General features: G+C 50.7%; 1 protein-coding gene and 1 long non-coding RNA gene across 10 annotated transcripts in view; one reads left to right on the forward strand and one right to left on the reverse strand.

Annotated features, from left to right (window-relative positions):
- TTC7A (tetratricopeptide repeat domain 7A) overlaps nucleotides 1-15,101 on the reverse strand; it is a 123,500-nt gene that overhangs the window by 93,610 nt on the left and 14,789 nt on the right. For 2 of the 3 annotated variants that reach the window (XM_033419124.2, XM_004264981.4), the window contains exon 3: nucleotides 9,775-9,943. In XM_033419124.2, coding sequence (XP_033275015.1) covers nucleotides 9,775-9,943 — 169 coding nt within the window. Of the gene's footprint in view, nucleotides 1-9,774; nucleotides 9,944-15,101 lie in introns of those variants that run through there. The other variant, XM_049696372.1, reaches the window with a different exon arrangement.
- On the forward strand, nucleotides 4,026-4,937 carry LOC125960906 (uncharacterized). 7 transcript variants are annotated; one of them, XR_007471061.1, is made up of 3 exons: nucleotides 4,026-4,168; nucleotides 4,325-4,558; nucleotides 4,832-4,937. It is a non-coding gene; the product is annotated as an uncharacterized LOC125960906 (long non-coding RNA). The 7 variants fall into 7 exon arrangements; XR_007471062.1 differs by having other exon boundaries at nucleotides 4,028-4,168; nucleotides 4,364-4,675; XR_007471065.1 differs by having other exon boundaries at nucleotides 4,028-4,168; nucleotides 4,364-4,636.

Consider the following 15,101-nt stretch of genomic DNA (forward strand, 5'->3'; position numbering starts at 1 on the left):
GGGTCCACTGATGGATGAATAAAGAAAATGTAGGATAGGACTTCCCTCGTGGCACAGTGGTTAAGAATCCGCCTGCCAATGCAGGAGACATGGGATCAATTCCCTGGTCCGGGAAGATCCCACATGCCGCGGAGCAACTAAGCCTGTGCACCGCAACTACTGAGCCCGCGTGCTTACAGCCTGTGCTCCACAACAAGAGAAGCCACCACAATGAGAAGCCTGCTTACCACAATGAAGAGTAGCCCCCGCTCACCGCAACTAGAGAAAGCCCACGCGCGGCAACCAAGACCCAATGCAACGCAAAAAAAAGAAACCATTATTTTTTTTTTAATTGTAGTATATACACACAATGGACTATTATTCAGCCTTAAAAAAGAAGGAAATCCTACCATATGCAACAACATGGATGAACCTTAAGGACATTATGCTGAGTGGAATAAACCAATCACAAAAGACAAAGTCTGTATGATTCCACTTCTGTGAGGTACCTAGAGTAGTCAAGCTCATAGAGACAGAAGATAGCATGGTGACTGCCAGGGGCTGGGGGAGGAGAATGGAAAACTGTTTACTGGGTGCAGTTTCAATTTTGCAAAATAAAGTGTTCTGGGGATTGGCTGCACAACAACATGAATGTACTTAACACTACTGAACTGTACACTTAAAATTTTTTAGGATAATAATTTTGTTATGCAGCTAAAAAATTCTTAATGGTTAAGATGCTAAATTTTTTTTTTTTTTTTTTTTTTTGCGGTACGCGGGCCTCTCACTGTTGTGGCCTCTCCCGTTGCGGAGCACAGGCTCTGGACGCGCAGGCTCAGTGGCCATGGCTCATGGGCCCAGCCGCTCCGTGGCATGTGGGATCTTCCTCAACCGGGACACGAACCCATGTCCCCTGCGTCAGCAGGTGAACTCTCAACCACTGCGCCACCAGGGAAGCCCAAGATGCTAAATTTTATGTTACATTTTACCAATTGAAAAAAAAAAAGCAGACAATTTGACTCCTTGTATCAAAGTTTCTGAAAAGTGTACACATTTCAATCCAGTAACTCTACTTCTAGAAATTTATCCTTAAAAAAATAATGTATGCAAAAAATGCAAAAGTTGAGCTTCAAGGATATCCAGTGCAGTATTGTTTATAATGGCAAAAAAAAAAAAAAAAAAGAGATTTAACCTACAGGTTCAATAACAGGAGACAAGTTTGCTAAACTACAATAGATTCTTACAATGAAATGCTATAAAGCTATTTTATGTAGTGATGTAGATGTATACTAGAAACTATTTTGTAAAATATTAACTTTAGAAAACAAGTGTATAAAATATATGATTGTATGAACTTATTTTCGTTTAAAACATAAAAACCTATAGGAAAAAAGACTGGAAGGATATACCTCAAAATGTTTAGAGAGATCTCAGTCTCAGTTTCCCCAAAGACAAAATAAGATCACTAACAATGCCCACCTCATAGGGTAGCTGTGAAAATTAAATTAGATGGGTCTTACACTCTCAGAAAACGTTTCAAGTGATGCTCAAAATGACCTCTCATGTAGGGGTTTAGCCTTTCCCTAGAATGACAAATGAGAAATCTAATTCAGGGAGAAGATACTCCTTCTAACACCCCTCAGCTCAAAGTGCTAACTAGATCCAGGTCTTCTGGCTTCAACACCGTCCGCTCTCTCGGCCCAGACTCCACGCATCTTTCCTTACCCTCGGTAACCCACCAGGGGTTCCCACATCTCAGGCTTCTGGCCAGCGCACGGGGGCCTGCCTTTCCCATGTGTATCCAACGGCTGAATTATAGCTGTCTAACCTGGCAGGAATGGGCCCTAGTGTTGGTGCTGGTTTCTCAAATACACCCCCCAAAACCCTGTCCATACTCCACACCTCCACCAACTACTCTCTGGGGTGACCTCCAACGATGGAGGAAAGGCCTGCCAGGAGAAGATGTGGGGAGACCACTCCAACTCCCCGTGGTCTCCCTCCATGAGTCCACTTGCCCTCCTGCCCTGTTTCGTATCTCACAGTCCAGGCAGAACCTCAATGAAGGCTTGGTAAGCACACAATGAACACACCCAGCCTCCTTCCAAGACACCCTCATCTGCTCACTCCTCTCCACCTGGAGGCCAGCCTCTCACTCCATGGACCACAGTCTGTGGCCAGGGCAGCAGCACCAAAAGTGCTGACCTGCTTCCCCACAAGGCAGACGGCCCACGCCCCTTTGAGAAGGAAGCCAAAATAAACAGTTAATTCCTGCCATACCAGGACTAAAAAAAACCCCAAACCAATATCCCACCATGTCCTGCCCCAGGAGCAGCCTGGTGTTCTTTTATTTTTGAAAGTTTTACTAAAGCCATAAAATCCCAGGTGAGAGCAGAGGAGCTGGGGGTTTCAGAGGCTGAAAGAACAGAAAAAAAGAAAAAAAAAAACCTTGAGGGGTGAGGAGAAGAGAATTTGCAGATCATAATTCTCACAGCTGCCTAATGTTTTTTACATTTTTACTTTTCACAGCACCTTCACAATTGAGCATCTCACTGCAGTATTTTGGGTGAACCGGGGGCATTTTCCTTCATAGCCAGGCAGGTCTTCTATCGGTGAGCCAGCAGGCAAGCCTGCCCAGAGTGGCCTCGCTGGTGCTGGGCCGTGAACAAGCGGCAAAGGGGTTTGCTAGGCTGAAACACAGGGCAGCATTGGTTTTCAAGGGGTCCACAGACACAGCAAGCCCCAAATTAGACAGCAACGACTCAGTCTTTAGGGCTCAGGGCAGGACTCATGGCTGGAGAGATGGGGGGTCATTCCCCACATCATTACCACATTGAGCGAGCACCAGAGAAAGGAAAGCAACACAGGCCGGAGGAGAGAAGGAAGCCGTTCGCCACAGAAAGGCCCTCTGAGAGGCGGACAATGACACTGGTGTTTTTGGGGGCTGAAATGGGTAAGGCTTGAGATGTCGAAAGAACAGTCCCTGAAGCATCCTGCACGTCCGTCAAAGCTGGGGCTACCCCTTAGGACTCAAACCAACACAATAGAGGACAGTTTGTCACCTGGATCTACAACGGCTTTGCCTCGTCTAGGGCCCAGAGCGCTCTGCTCCAGATGGACCCAGACAGCATGCTGACCAACAGGTGAGCTAACTTTACGGGAAACAGGCTGGGCCACACTTCATGGTATGGCTACCTAAGGGCAAAGTTCTGGAACACCAGCAAAAGGGAGACCCTGAGCCTTCCTGCTGGGCTCTCAATGCCCCCTCATTTCCCAGTCCTCCCATGCACAACCTCTCTTAGCTCCAAAAAGGTAAGACAACACCCCGCTCCAAACAAGCCACCTCCATCTCCCAGGGGCCTCCCTCTGGATTTTCCTTTACCTGGAAGGCACCTCTTCCACTCATCAGCAGCTGACTCCTCCTGAAGTTCAGCCTCACCTCCCAGCTCACATGGGAAGGCCCCACAGCTAGCTGGGTCTCACTCACTTCCCTCTCTGGAACAGAGTGTGTCAGTCAAACAAGTACTCCCTGGGCATCAGGGACGAGCCCCAAAGCCAGAATCAGAGAGAGCCAGGTTCAAATCCTCACCTGGTCACTACCGGTGTAACCCGAGGAGAGTCAATTCTGCCTGAGCTCTGGGGTTCTGTCCTCCATACCTTTCACCTACTTTGGTAACAGCACCCTGATTTTCCTTCGAGGAACCATTCCTCCAACTCAGTCCACAAGATTCAAGTGGGGAAATCCCACCCCGGGCACCAAACCAGCCACCTAAATGCCGGTCACTGAAACTGGTTCCAGGGTGGGCATGAGACCAAACCAGGTCAACGAGAACCTTCCCCAAGGCTTTCTCTCCTCCTGAGGTTGTGAGTTTAGGCTGCAGGACCACGTAAACCTGGAGCTGTCGAGAAAGACCACAACACGTGGAGTCCCTGGATTCAGCTATGTTTGATGCTATCTGCCCCCAATGACTTACTACTTACATAGGCCCATACGTTTTCAGTCCCTCCCCCTTTTGGTTGTTGCTTTTCCAGCTAGCTGGGGTTGCATTTTTGTCATTACAACCGTAAGTCTGATTATACAGAAACCAATCCCTAGAAGCATGATGTCAGAGGAACAAGTCGTGAAAGGCAGGACTGGCTGAGCTGGGGTCAGGCATGGGAGGAAAGGCAGGACGGGCTGAGCTGGGGTCAGGTATGGGAGGAAATGCAGGACTGGCTGAGCTGGGGTCAGGTATGGGAGGAAATGCAGGACTGGCTGAGCTGGGGTCAGGTATGGGAGGAAAGGCAGGACTGGCTGAGCTGGGGTCAGGCATGGGAGGAAATGCAGGACTGGCTGAGCTGGGGTCAGGCATGGGAGGAAATGCAGGACTGGCTGAGCTGGGGTCAGGTATGGGAGGAAAGGCAGGACTGGCTGAGCTGGGGTCAGGTATGGGAGGAAAGGCAGGACTGGCTGAGCTGGGGTCAGGTATGGGAGGAAAGGCAGGACTGGCTGAGCTGGGGTCAGGTATGGGAGGAAAGGCAGGACTGGCTGAGCTGGGGTCAGGTATGGGAGGAAATGCAGGACTGGCTGAGCTGGGGTCAGGTATGGGAGGAAATGCAGGACTGGCTGAGCTGGGGTCAGGTATGGGAGGAAATGCAGGACTGGCTGAGCTGGGGTCAGGTATGGGAGGAAATGCAGGACTGGCTGAGCTGGGGTCAGGTATGGGAGGAAATGCAGGACTGGCTGAGCTGGGGTCAGGCATGGGAGGAAATGCAGGACTGGCTGAGCTGGGGTCAGGCATGGGAGGAAATGCAGGACTGGCTGAGCTGGGGTCAGGTATAGGAGGAAATGCAGGACTGGCTGAGCTGGGGTCAGGCATGGGAGTGAGGATTGTGCCACTTCTCAGCTAAGAAACTGGAATTCCAGATACAAGGCGGCAGCAATGCCAGTTGAAATGCAGCCTATTTGGTCTTGAGGCGAGACCTTGGGCCACGAAGGCTGGAGCTTTAGGCTGTCTGGTAGAACACTGCAGGGTAACTAGCCTGTGCTGGGGCCCACAGTGAGGCCTACAGGAAGGGGCAAGCTGCGCTCCCGGCAGCCGTTCGGAATGACACAGCTTTGCAAACAGGCCCTTTTTGCCTGTGGACAAAAATAGAGACGGCTGAGAATCAAATCAGACAATCGGAGTTGGCAGTTCTCTGCTCCTGCTGAAGGTAGTGCTGGAAGGGGCAGGAAAACCGGACCCCATCAGGAGCTAAGGCTGCGGCCTGGGAAAGGCCTGATTCCTCCAGGACCCCCCAAAGAACCCTGATGTGGGTCTAACCTTGCTAGAGTCCCCCATGTCCCCAGGGCCCACTTAGGGCCCCCTCTGGGCTACCCTGAGGGGCAGAATGACAGTGCCCAAAGGCATCATCCATCCTGGCCAGCCCCCAGGCTCTGCAGTAAGTGTCAGGACCCTACCTCTCCTTTCTCAGGGCTTCTGGACGTCCCATACCCTCCTCTGTCTGTGCGAATGCATCTCGGAGGTAACCCCTCTGGAGGGGTCCTCTGTCATAGGCAGGACTCAGGCTTCGGAGACAACCACTGGCCACCAGCCCAAGCTCTGCTATTCACAGGCTGCACGATCGTGGACAAGCCTCAGTTTTTCCATCCATAAGTGGGCATATAACAACTCCCTCCCATTCTACAGAGATCAATTGAAAGTTAACCCACCAGCCCACAAATATCAATATCTATTAAACAAGAGTTCCAGGGCCGTGTTTCTCAAACTGTAAGGTGAATACATGTCACCTGGGAATGCTGTTAAAACGTAAATTCTGATTCAGTACTTCTGGTGAGGGGCCTGAGAATCTACATTTCTAGACTCCTGGGTGGCGCACATGTGATAATCCCACACCCTTACCACGCCCACACCCTCGACAATCATACGCTCAGGTTCCAGAGGGGAAGGGTCCACACCTCAGGTTTCTGGGTACACCATCGAAGTCAGGTACACCAGAGGAGCTTGGAAGACTGGGGGAGAAGGGACCAAATGGGGGATTGTGCTAGGCAGGGTAAGGGCCCTCAGCCCTGCCAGGGCCGGCAAGTGACTTGGGAGCAGCCGGCCACAGTACAGGCCAGACCCATTAACCTGGCAGCCAGGAGGAGCTAGAGGCAGGACCTAGGGAGAGGGAGTTCTTCCTCCAAAGCCAGAGGCCCCAACAGGGCCCAGCCCACCTCCCGGAGGCCAAAATGAGGCCCTAAAAATCCAGGCCTCCGCTCCTGGCAGGACCAGGTCAGTCTGAGCCCAGTTGTGAAGTTGGGGGACAGTTCGCTCAGACAGGGAAGTGAAGCTATTTTATTTTTCTATCTTAGTGAAAAATCTGTGGTGTTCATACTGTTTCTAAACAAACTTGACATGAACAATAACCTTTTTCCCCTTGGAGAAGTTGGAGGGTCATATATCACCCACCTCCCCACCAAGCAATACATACATATGTGCACGTAATGTTTCTGCACTTCAAGCAAGAGAAACCCACGACTGCTTCAACTGCCCCCTTCTCTCAAGCTCCTGGGACAGTGTCTGAAGCCCTCCCTGGGAATCAGAAAGCATCTTCTGGTCTAATCCATGTCCCCTTGACTTCAGAGCAAGGCCAAGTCCTTGTGAGTGACCTGCCAGAGGACACCCTGCCTAGTCCCTCTGCTCTGAAGGGGAAAGCAGGTGCACTGAGTATGTCTTTTGTGGGTGAAGAGACCCAGAGCCCGCTCTTGAGACACCCATACACACGCCCCCACTGAGCCTCCAGGCCTGGCTGCTCAGGCCCCTCCCACCATGACACACTGCCCCGCCCTCCTCCCGCCAACCAGGTGTGCCTGAGAACTCAACTCCCTGCCCCACTGGAAGATACCAAGTGGAACCATGGAGCGGAATACGATGCAAGATGATAAATGAGCTGACATGTAATGGCCTAGCCAGGCCGAGTCCTGTGGAGAAGGCACATCAGGCTCCCGCAGGAGGCTGCCTGGCATCTGACAGCCTGAAAAGAGGCAGCCTGGTGGCAGGCACTCTGGTTCACACACAAACCAACTGACATTTCACTTGCACCGGCCTCAGTTTTCTCATCTGTAACCTGAGAATTGGCCTAGATCATTTCTATGCTTCCTTTCAGTCTAGAATTCTGAGCAGCCCCATCAAGGGGTGTTTACAAGCTCTGGCTGCCTGGGTTCAAATCCTGGCTCTGCCAATGCCAGTGAAATCCACAAGAGTCCCTTCACCTCTCTACTCGTAACTCCTGGGCTGTAACATGGGACTGAAGAGAACACCTGCTCAGGGAGGGGGGTTACTGTGTGGATTGAATGAGGGCACACCTGGCATGGAGTGTTTAATAAATATATATTATTATTCTGTGAACTCTGTGGCATACTGCTGCCACCATTCTTATGATGGCCTGAATGTTTGTGTCCCCTCAAGTTCACATGTTGTAGCTTTAACCCGAAATGTGACGGTATTTGGAGGTGGTGCCTTTGGAAGGTAATTAGGGTTAGATGAGGTCATGAGGGTGGGGACTTCACGATGGGATTAGTGGCTTTATGAGAAGGCCAAGAGAGAGGGATCTCTCCATGAGCACCCATGGAGGAAAGGTCACGTGAGGACATAGCAAGAAGGTGGCCATCTGCAACCCAAGGAGAGAGGCCTCACCAGACACCAACACTGCTGGTACATGGATCTTGGGTTTCCCAGCCTCTAGAACTGTGAGAAATAAATTCCTATTGTTTAAGCCACCCAGTCTATGATATTTTGTTATGGCAACCTAGCAGACTAAGACAAGCCCCATGCTCAAAAGTGAAGTCAGGACCAATGACCAGCCATCCCCATCCCCTACTCTCTGCACTGGGAGCCACACCCGGTCCCGCCAAACCCAGGAAAATCACCACCATGCACACCCTGGAGGCCACGTGCACAGTCTCGAGCACACGCAGGGTCAGAAGAACCTCAGCATGCTGAGCAGCAGGGCGCAGGCATTGCGACAGGACGGGGAGGACGGGCAGAGAGGAGGCAAGCAAGGGGGAAGCCTAGTGCAGTCAGTGGGGGGCGGGGAGTCAGTACAGCCCATGACCGAGCAGCCCACGCCAGGGACACCCAGCTCCTTACCTCCCCTGCAGCACCTGTGACCACCGGGCCTGTGTTCCCCCAAGAAGCTGGAGGCGTGCTGGAAAGAGTAGAGAGCAGGAGACAGGGAGCAGTAGGTACCGAGCCAGGTCTACAGGAAAAAGTGCCGGAAAGGAGCCCTAAGAAAGGGTGTTAGGTTCGGGAGTCCATGGCATAAGTGGTTTCCAAGAGGCCAGAAAGACCCAAATGCCAAATGAAGATCACCCCCAAGACCAGCCTGTACCGGGGGCACAGAGCAGGGGATGAGAGAGCAAAGGGAGAAGACCCCACACACTGGACTGTCCCAGATGGGCACCTGCCTCCCACAGGCTGGCACCAGGTCTGTCTGGGGGAAGATCTCGGCAGATTTCCTGGGATTGTGTGAACAGTCTCTCAATGGGGAAAGGGACCCAGGGACCCACAGGTGGACAAACAGCTCTCAAGAAGCCCCATCGGCCATGGTTAAAGGAGGCTGTGCCCTGCACAGATGTCATAGTCAATCTCCCAGGACCCAAAGGACACAGAGGCGTGGGACTGGGGACTCATAGTGCAAGGCCAATGTCAGAGAGTGGAGGTTCCAATCCTGGATCCACCACAAATCTCTGGGTGACTCCAGGTAAGGTACATCCCCTCTCTGGGCCTCAGTTTCCCTGTATATAAGATGGGAGAATGTCCCCATCTCTAAGAGAAAAGAAGGTGACAAATACTTTACCAATGCCAGACACCAAATCCCCACAGGGTCACACGTGTTTCTAGACTTTTCTCTGGGGGTTGGTTTGTGCTGGAATAAAGAGATGATCAAACATCCAAGATTCCTGGCAACAGTGTGGACAGAGGGGCTCCTGGGACCTCACTGCCGCCAAGAGCCACCACTCAGGCTCTGTGATCCCAGGATTCAAGGAGCCAGGGAAGGTGGTGCCTGAAGCACGAAGTCTGGGGGAGGGCTTTTACTGCCATGTAACACCTTCAGGGTCAGTTCAAGGGCACTCTTTCCCCAGGTGGGCATCCACAGCACACGTGATGAAATTCCTACATCACTGACCCTGTGTGCCTGGCTCCCCACCACAGCATCACTCGCCCTGGGAACTGGCTCTGACCTGCCCATCACAGGACCCAGCATTGCCTCCCTGGGCGGCTCACTGCAGGTGCCCAGCAAATACCTGAGGAGAGCCAGGCTGCTCTGTGCCATGGAGCACCTGATCGGTAGCCAACGCCAGTCCCTAGTGCCACTCTAACAATGGGTGGCACGCTTTTAAAGCCTTTCTCACCCTGGTTACACAACTGATTCCTCTCGTTCATGGTAACCCTGTGAGGGTAGGTATTTCGACCCTGTCTTTCAGGTAAAGCCACTGAGGCCAAGAAAGGTGAAGAGCTATATGCCCAAGGGCACACAGTCAGGTGACTATCTGTCGACAGAGCCAGGGCAGGAACCTGAGTTTTCTGACCTGACATCCGGCCCAGCGCCTGCCATCAGCCGGCATGTACTGATGTGGTTGGTTACCCCGGCATCCACCCGGCTGGTCAGTGCCTGGGCACTCCCGGGGGTTAAGTACCTTAAACGCTGCCCTGCAGGCCCACCCTCAACACAGCACTGCTGCACTGCAGCTGCCACCCGCTCCCGGCACATGGGGGCCAGAGTGTAACGAGCTGCGCACAGTGGTGGGGAGACCCGGCCGGTGCTCACACCTACCTTTGATGACAAAGGCCTCCGCCAGCAGCCGCATCTGATACAGGGGCTTATTCTCCATGGACATGTCATCAATCCCGGCCCGTGCGTACATGCTGATGGCATCTCGGTACGAGCCCTCCACGTAATGCAGCTTGCCCAGGATCAGCATGGCCTCACACATGTACTGCGGCTGAAAGGCCAAGGACCACATCAGCAGGGTCCTGCCCCAGAGACGCCGGCCCCACCCTCACCGGGGACCTGAGAATGAACGCTCTCCTCACCGAGCCATGAGGGTTTGCCTACGATCCTGCTCAGAACTCCCCTCCTCTTCCAGGAAGCCTTCCCGACCCTCAGACACATGTGGACAGCTCCCCTCTCTGCACACCTGCAGTCCGTGGCCTATGCTGTGGCTCTTAGTGACATTCTTATGACTCCCTAATTGCTTCATGTGCGTGTACCTTATGCCCCCAACTAGACTGCAGGCAGCTTGCAGACTGGCCCTGACTCCTCTCTCCTGAAGCTCCCAGAAGCTTTGGCCCACCAGTGGGCAGTCAGGGGCCCAGCCAAGTTTTGCGGGGCCTAAAGCTTATATAACTGGGGGGCTCCTCTATATATGCACATATGTACAAATATATAACTAGGTGAAAGGCCTTGGAAAGAGTCCTGCAGGTGAGGCAGCTGAAGCCCGCACTCAAAGCAGCAGAACCCCTGCGGGGAGACGGCCACCCACAGCAGCAGCACGGACAGAAGACAGGAGGAGAGTGAAGGCCCGCGAGACCACTGCCCTCATCTTATCAGAATCAAGTGCCTGCATTCAAACCGCTTTTCCTTCCCCTACTTGACCAAGTGCCGCTTACGCCCAAATCTCCACCCCATACAAGGACTCTTAGGGCCTCCCTCAGAGCCCAAGGACGTGTGGTCAGCCCTGCCTGAGAGTCCTGGCCTTGGACGCGGGCCCAGAGCTCCCACCTTCTGAGGCCACTCCACTTCCATGTCTGTGCTCAGCCGACCCACCACCCTCTTGGCCAGGCTCTGGGCGCCACCCCTGCCACACAGCATCAATTCTGTCCACAGAGCTCCCAGGAGATGCAGCGTTGGTCAGCACCCCGGCCTCTGTCACCAACAGGAAGGTGTTGCCCCTGACTCCCTGCAGGGAGAGCAGAGTCTGGGGAACCTGTGACCCCAGGGGAGGCGTCCACCACTCCTCGCCATCTACTGCCCTCTCAGAAGCCAACGAAGAGACATGGAACATGGCAAAGCCAAATTCTCCTTCCTCACTGATCTTTGGTTTTTGTAAATACACGTTCTTCCTTTGCTCACACAAGCCCCCATCTAGAAGAGCCTTCCCTTCCCCTCGGTCTATCCAGATCCTCCTCTATCCTTCGGAGACTTGCTCAGGCCCACCTCCTCCTAGAAGCCTCCCTGACTACCAGACAGCTCCCTTCTGCTGACCTCCTACAACGTCTCTCCCAAGTGGACCCACTGGACCTCTGCATGCCTGACCTGTTGACTAGTGATTAACTCTCAAAGGCTGAATTTTTCAAGGGGACTTGCTAGTCTCCCCAGACAGGCTGCCTACACCCTGGGCCAGGGCCACATATCACACACCCCCAGAGGCATGTGGCCCACAGTCCCTCAAGCTGAGCAAAAGGTCTGCCATCCCTGCTCCCCTGGTCTCAAGCCACAGGCACATTTCCTCCCTGCTCTGGGCTGGTTTTCCCCATTGCTGAGGGTGAGAAAATAACAGCCACCCCTCAACTCCCAGCACAGCAATGCCAAGAGCATTAATAGGGCAAAGTCCAGAAAACAGCTTTGAACTTTTCTTTAGAAAGGAGCTAGATAAACACAGGCCATGAGTAATTATTATTATTATCCTGTCCTACTATAAAGGGGGAAAAGGGCAGCGAAGCTCAGGACACGTTTCAGGGCAAGATGACAGGGTGTAGCTCAGAGTGGTTCCTGGTGGATCAAAGACAGTTGACAACAGAGCTTCCACCAAGCTGGCAGAAAATTAAGGACAATGTGGTGAATGTTTCTAAAGCTGAAGTTATACTATTTAAAACGTTACCCTTAATTCTTAAGCACATCTGTCTTGTGTTTCAGTGTTGTTTTTCTTTTATGGAGTGATGGTTATAGAAGATGGTATGGTTTTGCTGTTGTGTTTTGGGGCTTTTTTAATGTCCTTACTTGGCAGAATGAAAAGTTGGCTACACTCAGCAGAACCCATGCCTCTGAATTTGAACCTGGCCTGTCAATCCAACAGTCAGGGAACCACAGAGCCCAGGCCCTGTGGAAGGATGCTATGTAGGAAGTCACTGGGTCTGGGGAATAGTCCCTCTGCTGGGTGGGTCAGGCGTGTCACCTAGTCTTTTTGTGCCTCAATGTCTCTGTCAATAAATAGGGAAGAATGACCTTACGTGGATACCCAGGTAAGAGGAAGAAGAGATGAGGAAATACTTCACAGATGCAAAATGAGACCTGAAAAAGCAGGAGTGGCAGCATCACCACCAACGTTAGCTCAGGTTTCTCAGTCATTATTTCATTTCTACTCCAGCACTACGGAGACAGCACCAGGAAATGGCAGACAGCATGAGAACTTGGGAGTAGGGGCAAATAGGCCCGCGTTCAAGACCTGCACTGTGGTCCTTGGCTAAGTGACTAACCTCTCCTAGGTCTCAGTTTCTTCATCTGGAAAATGGGGATAATAGTAAATACCATTGCAGAAGGTTACAGAGAGGCACCAGTGAGAGGGTGCAAAGCCTGGCACTCACTGGATAACAGAAGTTAGGACAAATGGCTCATTGTCACCAGCCTCCAAAGCACTGAGCTGTATAGGATCTCAGAGATGACTAAGAGTAGAAAGTTCCAAACTACCCTGAGGAGGCGCCCCAGGACCCACCTCTCCTCCTCATCCCATCAGAGCTACTCGGGATGCAGGGGAATCCACCTGAGATTTCATCTGCTGCCAGGAAAGAGCATCCCCCCAGCCACACCCTGGCCTTTGGGGTAAGATAGAGAATCCCACAAACTATTTTTAATATTTTATTTTCCCTGATCAACAGCAAGTTTTTGGCCTTGGCTCGGAAAACAGTGAATTTCTCGATTTCATTAGTGTCTATGTATGTCTTTGATTAACAAAGCATGGTAAAATTTTAAAATTAACCGCTAGCCATTTTTTAATTTTAGTTTTTTGGTCGCACCACACAGCTTGCATCGATCTCAGTTCCCTGACCAGGGATTGAACGCGGGCCACAGCAGTGAAAGCCCAGAATCCTAACTGCTAGGCCACCAGGGAACTCCTAAGCATGGTAAAATTTGTACTTAATAAATGTGATATGGTAGACAAAATAGTTTTCACAATAATACACGTGGATACCATTCAGCCAATACAAAGAATGAGGTACTGGCATGCAGAAAGCTTCAAGTGAAAGTTTTCAGGGCAAAAGTGCAACTTGACAAATATGAATCCTATGACTAATAAGAAAAGAAATCTCCACACGTGTGTATGTGTGTTTGCTAACGCACAAAGAAAGCATATGGGATTCACACCAAATGGTGACTAGCGCTCAACTCTGGGGAGGGAAGTGGGCATGGGGGTAGGGGTGGAAACAAGGATGTATTTATTAGTCAAACTCTTTATTTTATTTAGTGAATTTTTTTTTACAATAAGCCCGAGTCATTTTTATTTTAAAAAGAATTTTTAAATATATAATAGAGTCTACTGGAAAGAAAAAAATTAAAAGGGTCTTGGTGGGAAAAGCTTGAGACCCATCAATCAAGTCCAACCATCTTGATTGGCAGATGAGGAATGGGAGGGTCCAGGATGTCAGGGGACAGGCTCAGGGTCAAGCAGCTATTTTAATCCGAGACAAAACCTCCCAGAGCTACAATAATCCCTGTCAAGGAGTCTAAACGCAGTTACCTTAAAACTTCCAGTAGAGTCTCCCCACACTGCTTACAGAAAACGCCCCCCACTTCTTGGCCTGCTGTTCCAGTCCCACTCTCTCGCCCTAATGTCCCTTTACACCAATTACACACCAGTCCCTTACACTCTTGCTAACTGACATACTTTAAGGAAATTCTTCTAAGAGGAGCTCTTTGATTATACACTGCTTCCGTAGCTTGGAATGCCTTATCTGTGTATGTCTATACCCTGACCTCCTTCAAGGTCCAGCCCCCACATGGGTCCAATTCCAGCACTATCATAATCCTGAGTTGACTCCCCACCTCACCCCAGGGAGTGTCCCCCTCAGACTTGCCTCCCCATGTATGCTACTCCTGTAGCATGTGTCACAGTACACCTTGAATAATTTTTTAATAGGACTATCTTCCCAGTAGCCTTGCAACCTCCCTGAGGGCAGGGTCCATGCTGGACTCATCTTTATTGCCCTGAAAGTACATAATACAATGCCTTGCACATAGTAGGTTGCAATAAAATATGTAAGTCAGGAAATATATTACTTTGGAACATCTCTTGAAAAATCATTTCCCCTTGGGGTCTCTAATGACATACCCATACTTCTTTTATAGTTCAGGATACATGGTAATTGAGAACAGTTTCAAACTTGCAACTGCCTGAGAATCACCAAGAGAGCTTGTTAAAATGCAGGTTCTGAATCAGATTTTGCATTCTTAACCAGCTCCCAGATGATGCCCATACTGCGTGTGGGTGGACCATGCTTTGAGCAGTAAAGGTCTAAAGAAAGCTGTGACTATACTTCCCTCTATACTGCCCCTCAGTGCCTTGCATATAGTAGTTGCTCAATAAGTGCACATGGACTCGAACTGGCTTGCCATGTTATGGAGTGCTTCCGTTGCTAGCCAACTCAGAATGTTTGCCTGTTTCCAACTAGATCATACATTCACTGAGGTTTTATTTCCCTGAGATCCTCAAAGAAGTCAAAGGACCAGGCACAAACTAGGTCAACCAAACGCTGTGTAATAGAAATATATAACTTGGGCCACAAGTGCAAGCCACAAGTGTAATTTAGATTTTTCTAGTAAACATTTCTACTCACATTAAAAAAGGTAAATATGGGTAAAATTAATTTTAATAATACATTTTATTTAATATATTCTAAATATTATCATTTGAATATGTAATTAATATAAAGAATTGATGCTCTTTTATATTCCGCGTTTTGTACTAAGTCTTCAAAATCCAGTGTGTGTTTCACACTCACAGCACAGCTCAGTTTGGACAAGCCATGTGGCTAGTGGCTACTGTACTGAACAGGGCAGGCCAACACTTAAGGGACACTTGCTGCTCAGGTGACCAAATGACCCCAGAAGGTCCTCACAGCAGAGACGAGGCAGGAGAGAGGAGAGACAGCTCCAGGCTGGGTGGG

The sequence above is a fragment of the Orcinus orca genome, chromosome 13 (assembly GCF_937001465.1).
Source record: "Orcinus orca chromosome 13, mOrcOrc1.1, whole genome shotgun sequence".
NCBI lineage: Eukaryota > Metazoa > Chordata > Mammalia > Artiodactyla > Delphinidae > Orcinus > Orcinus orca.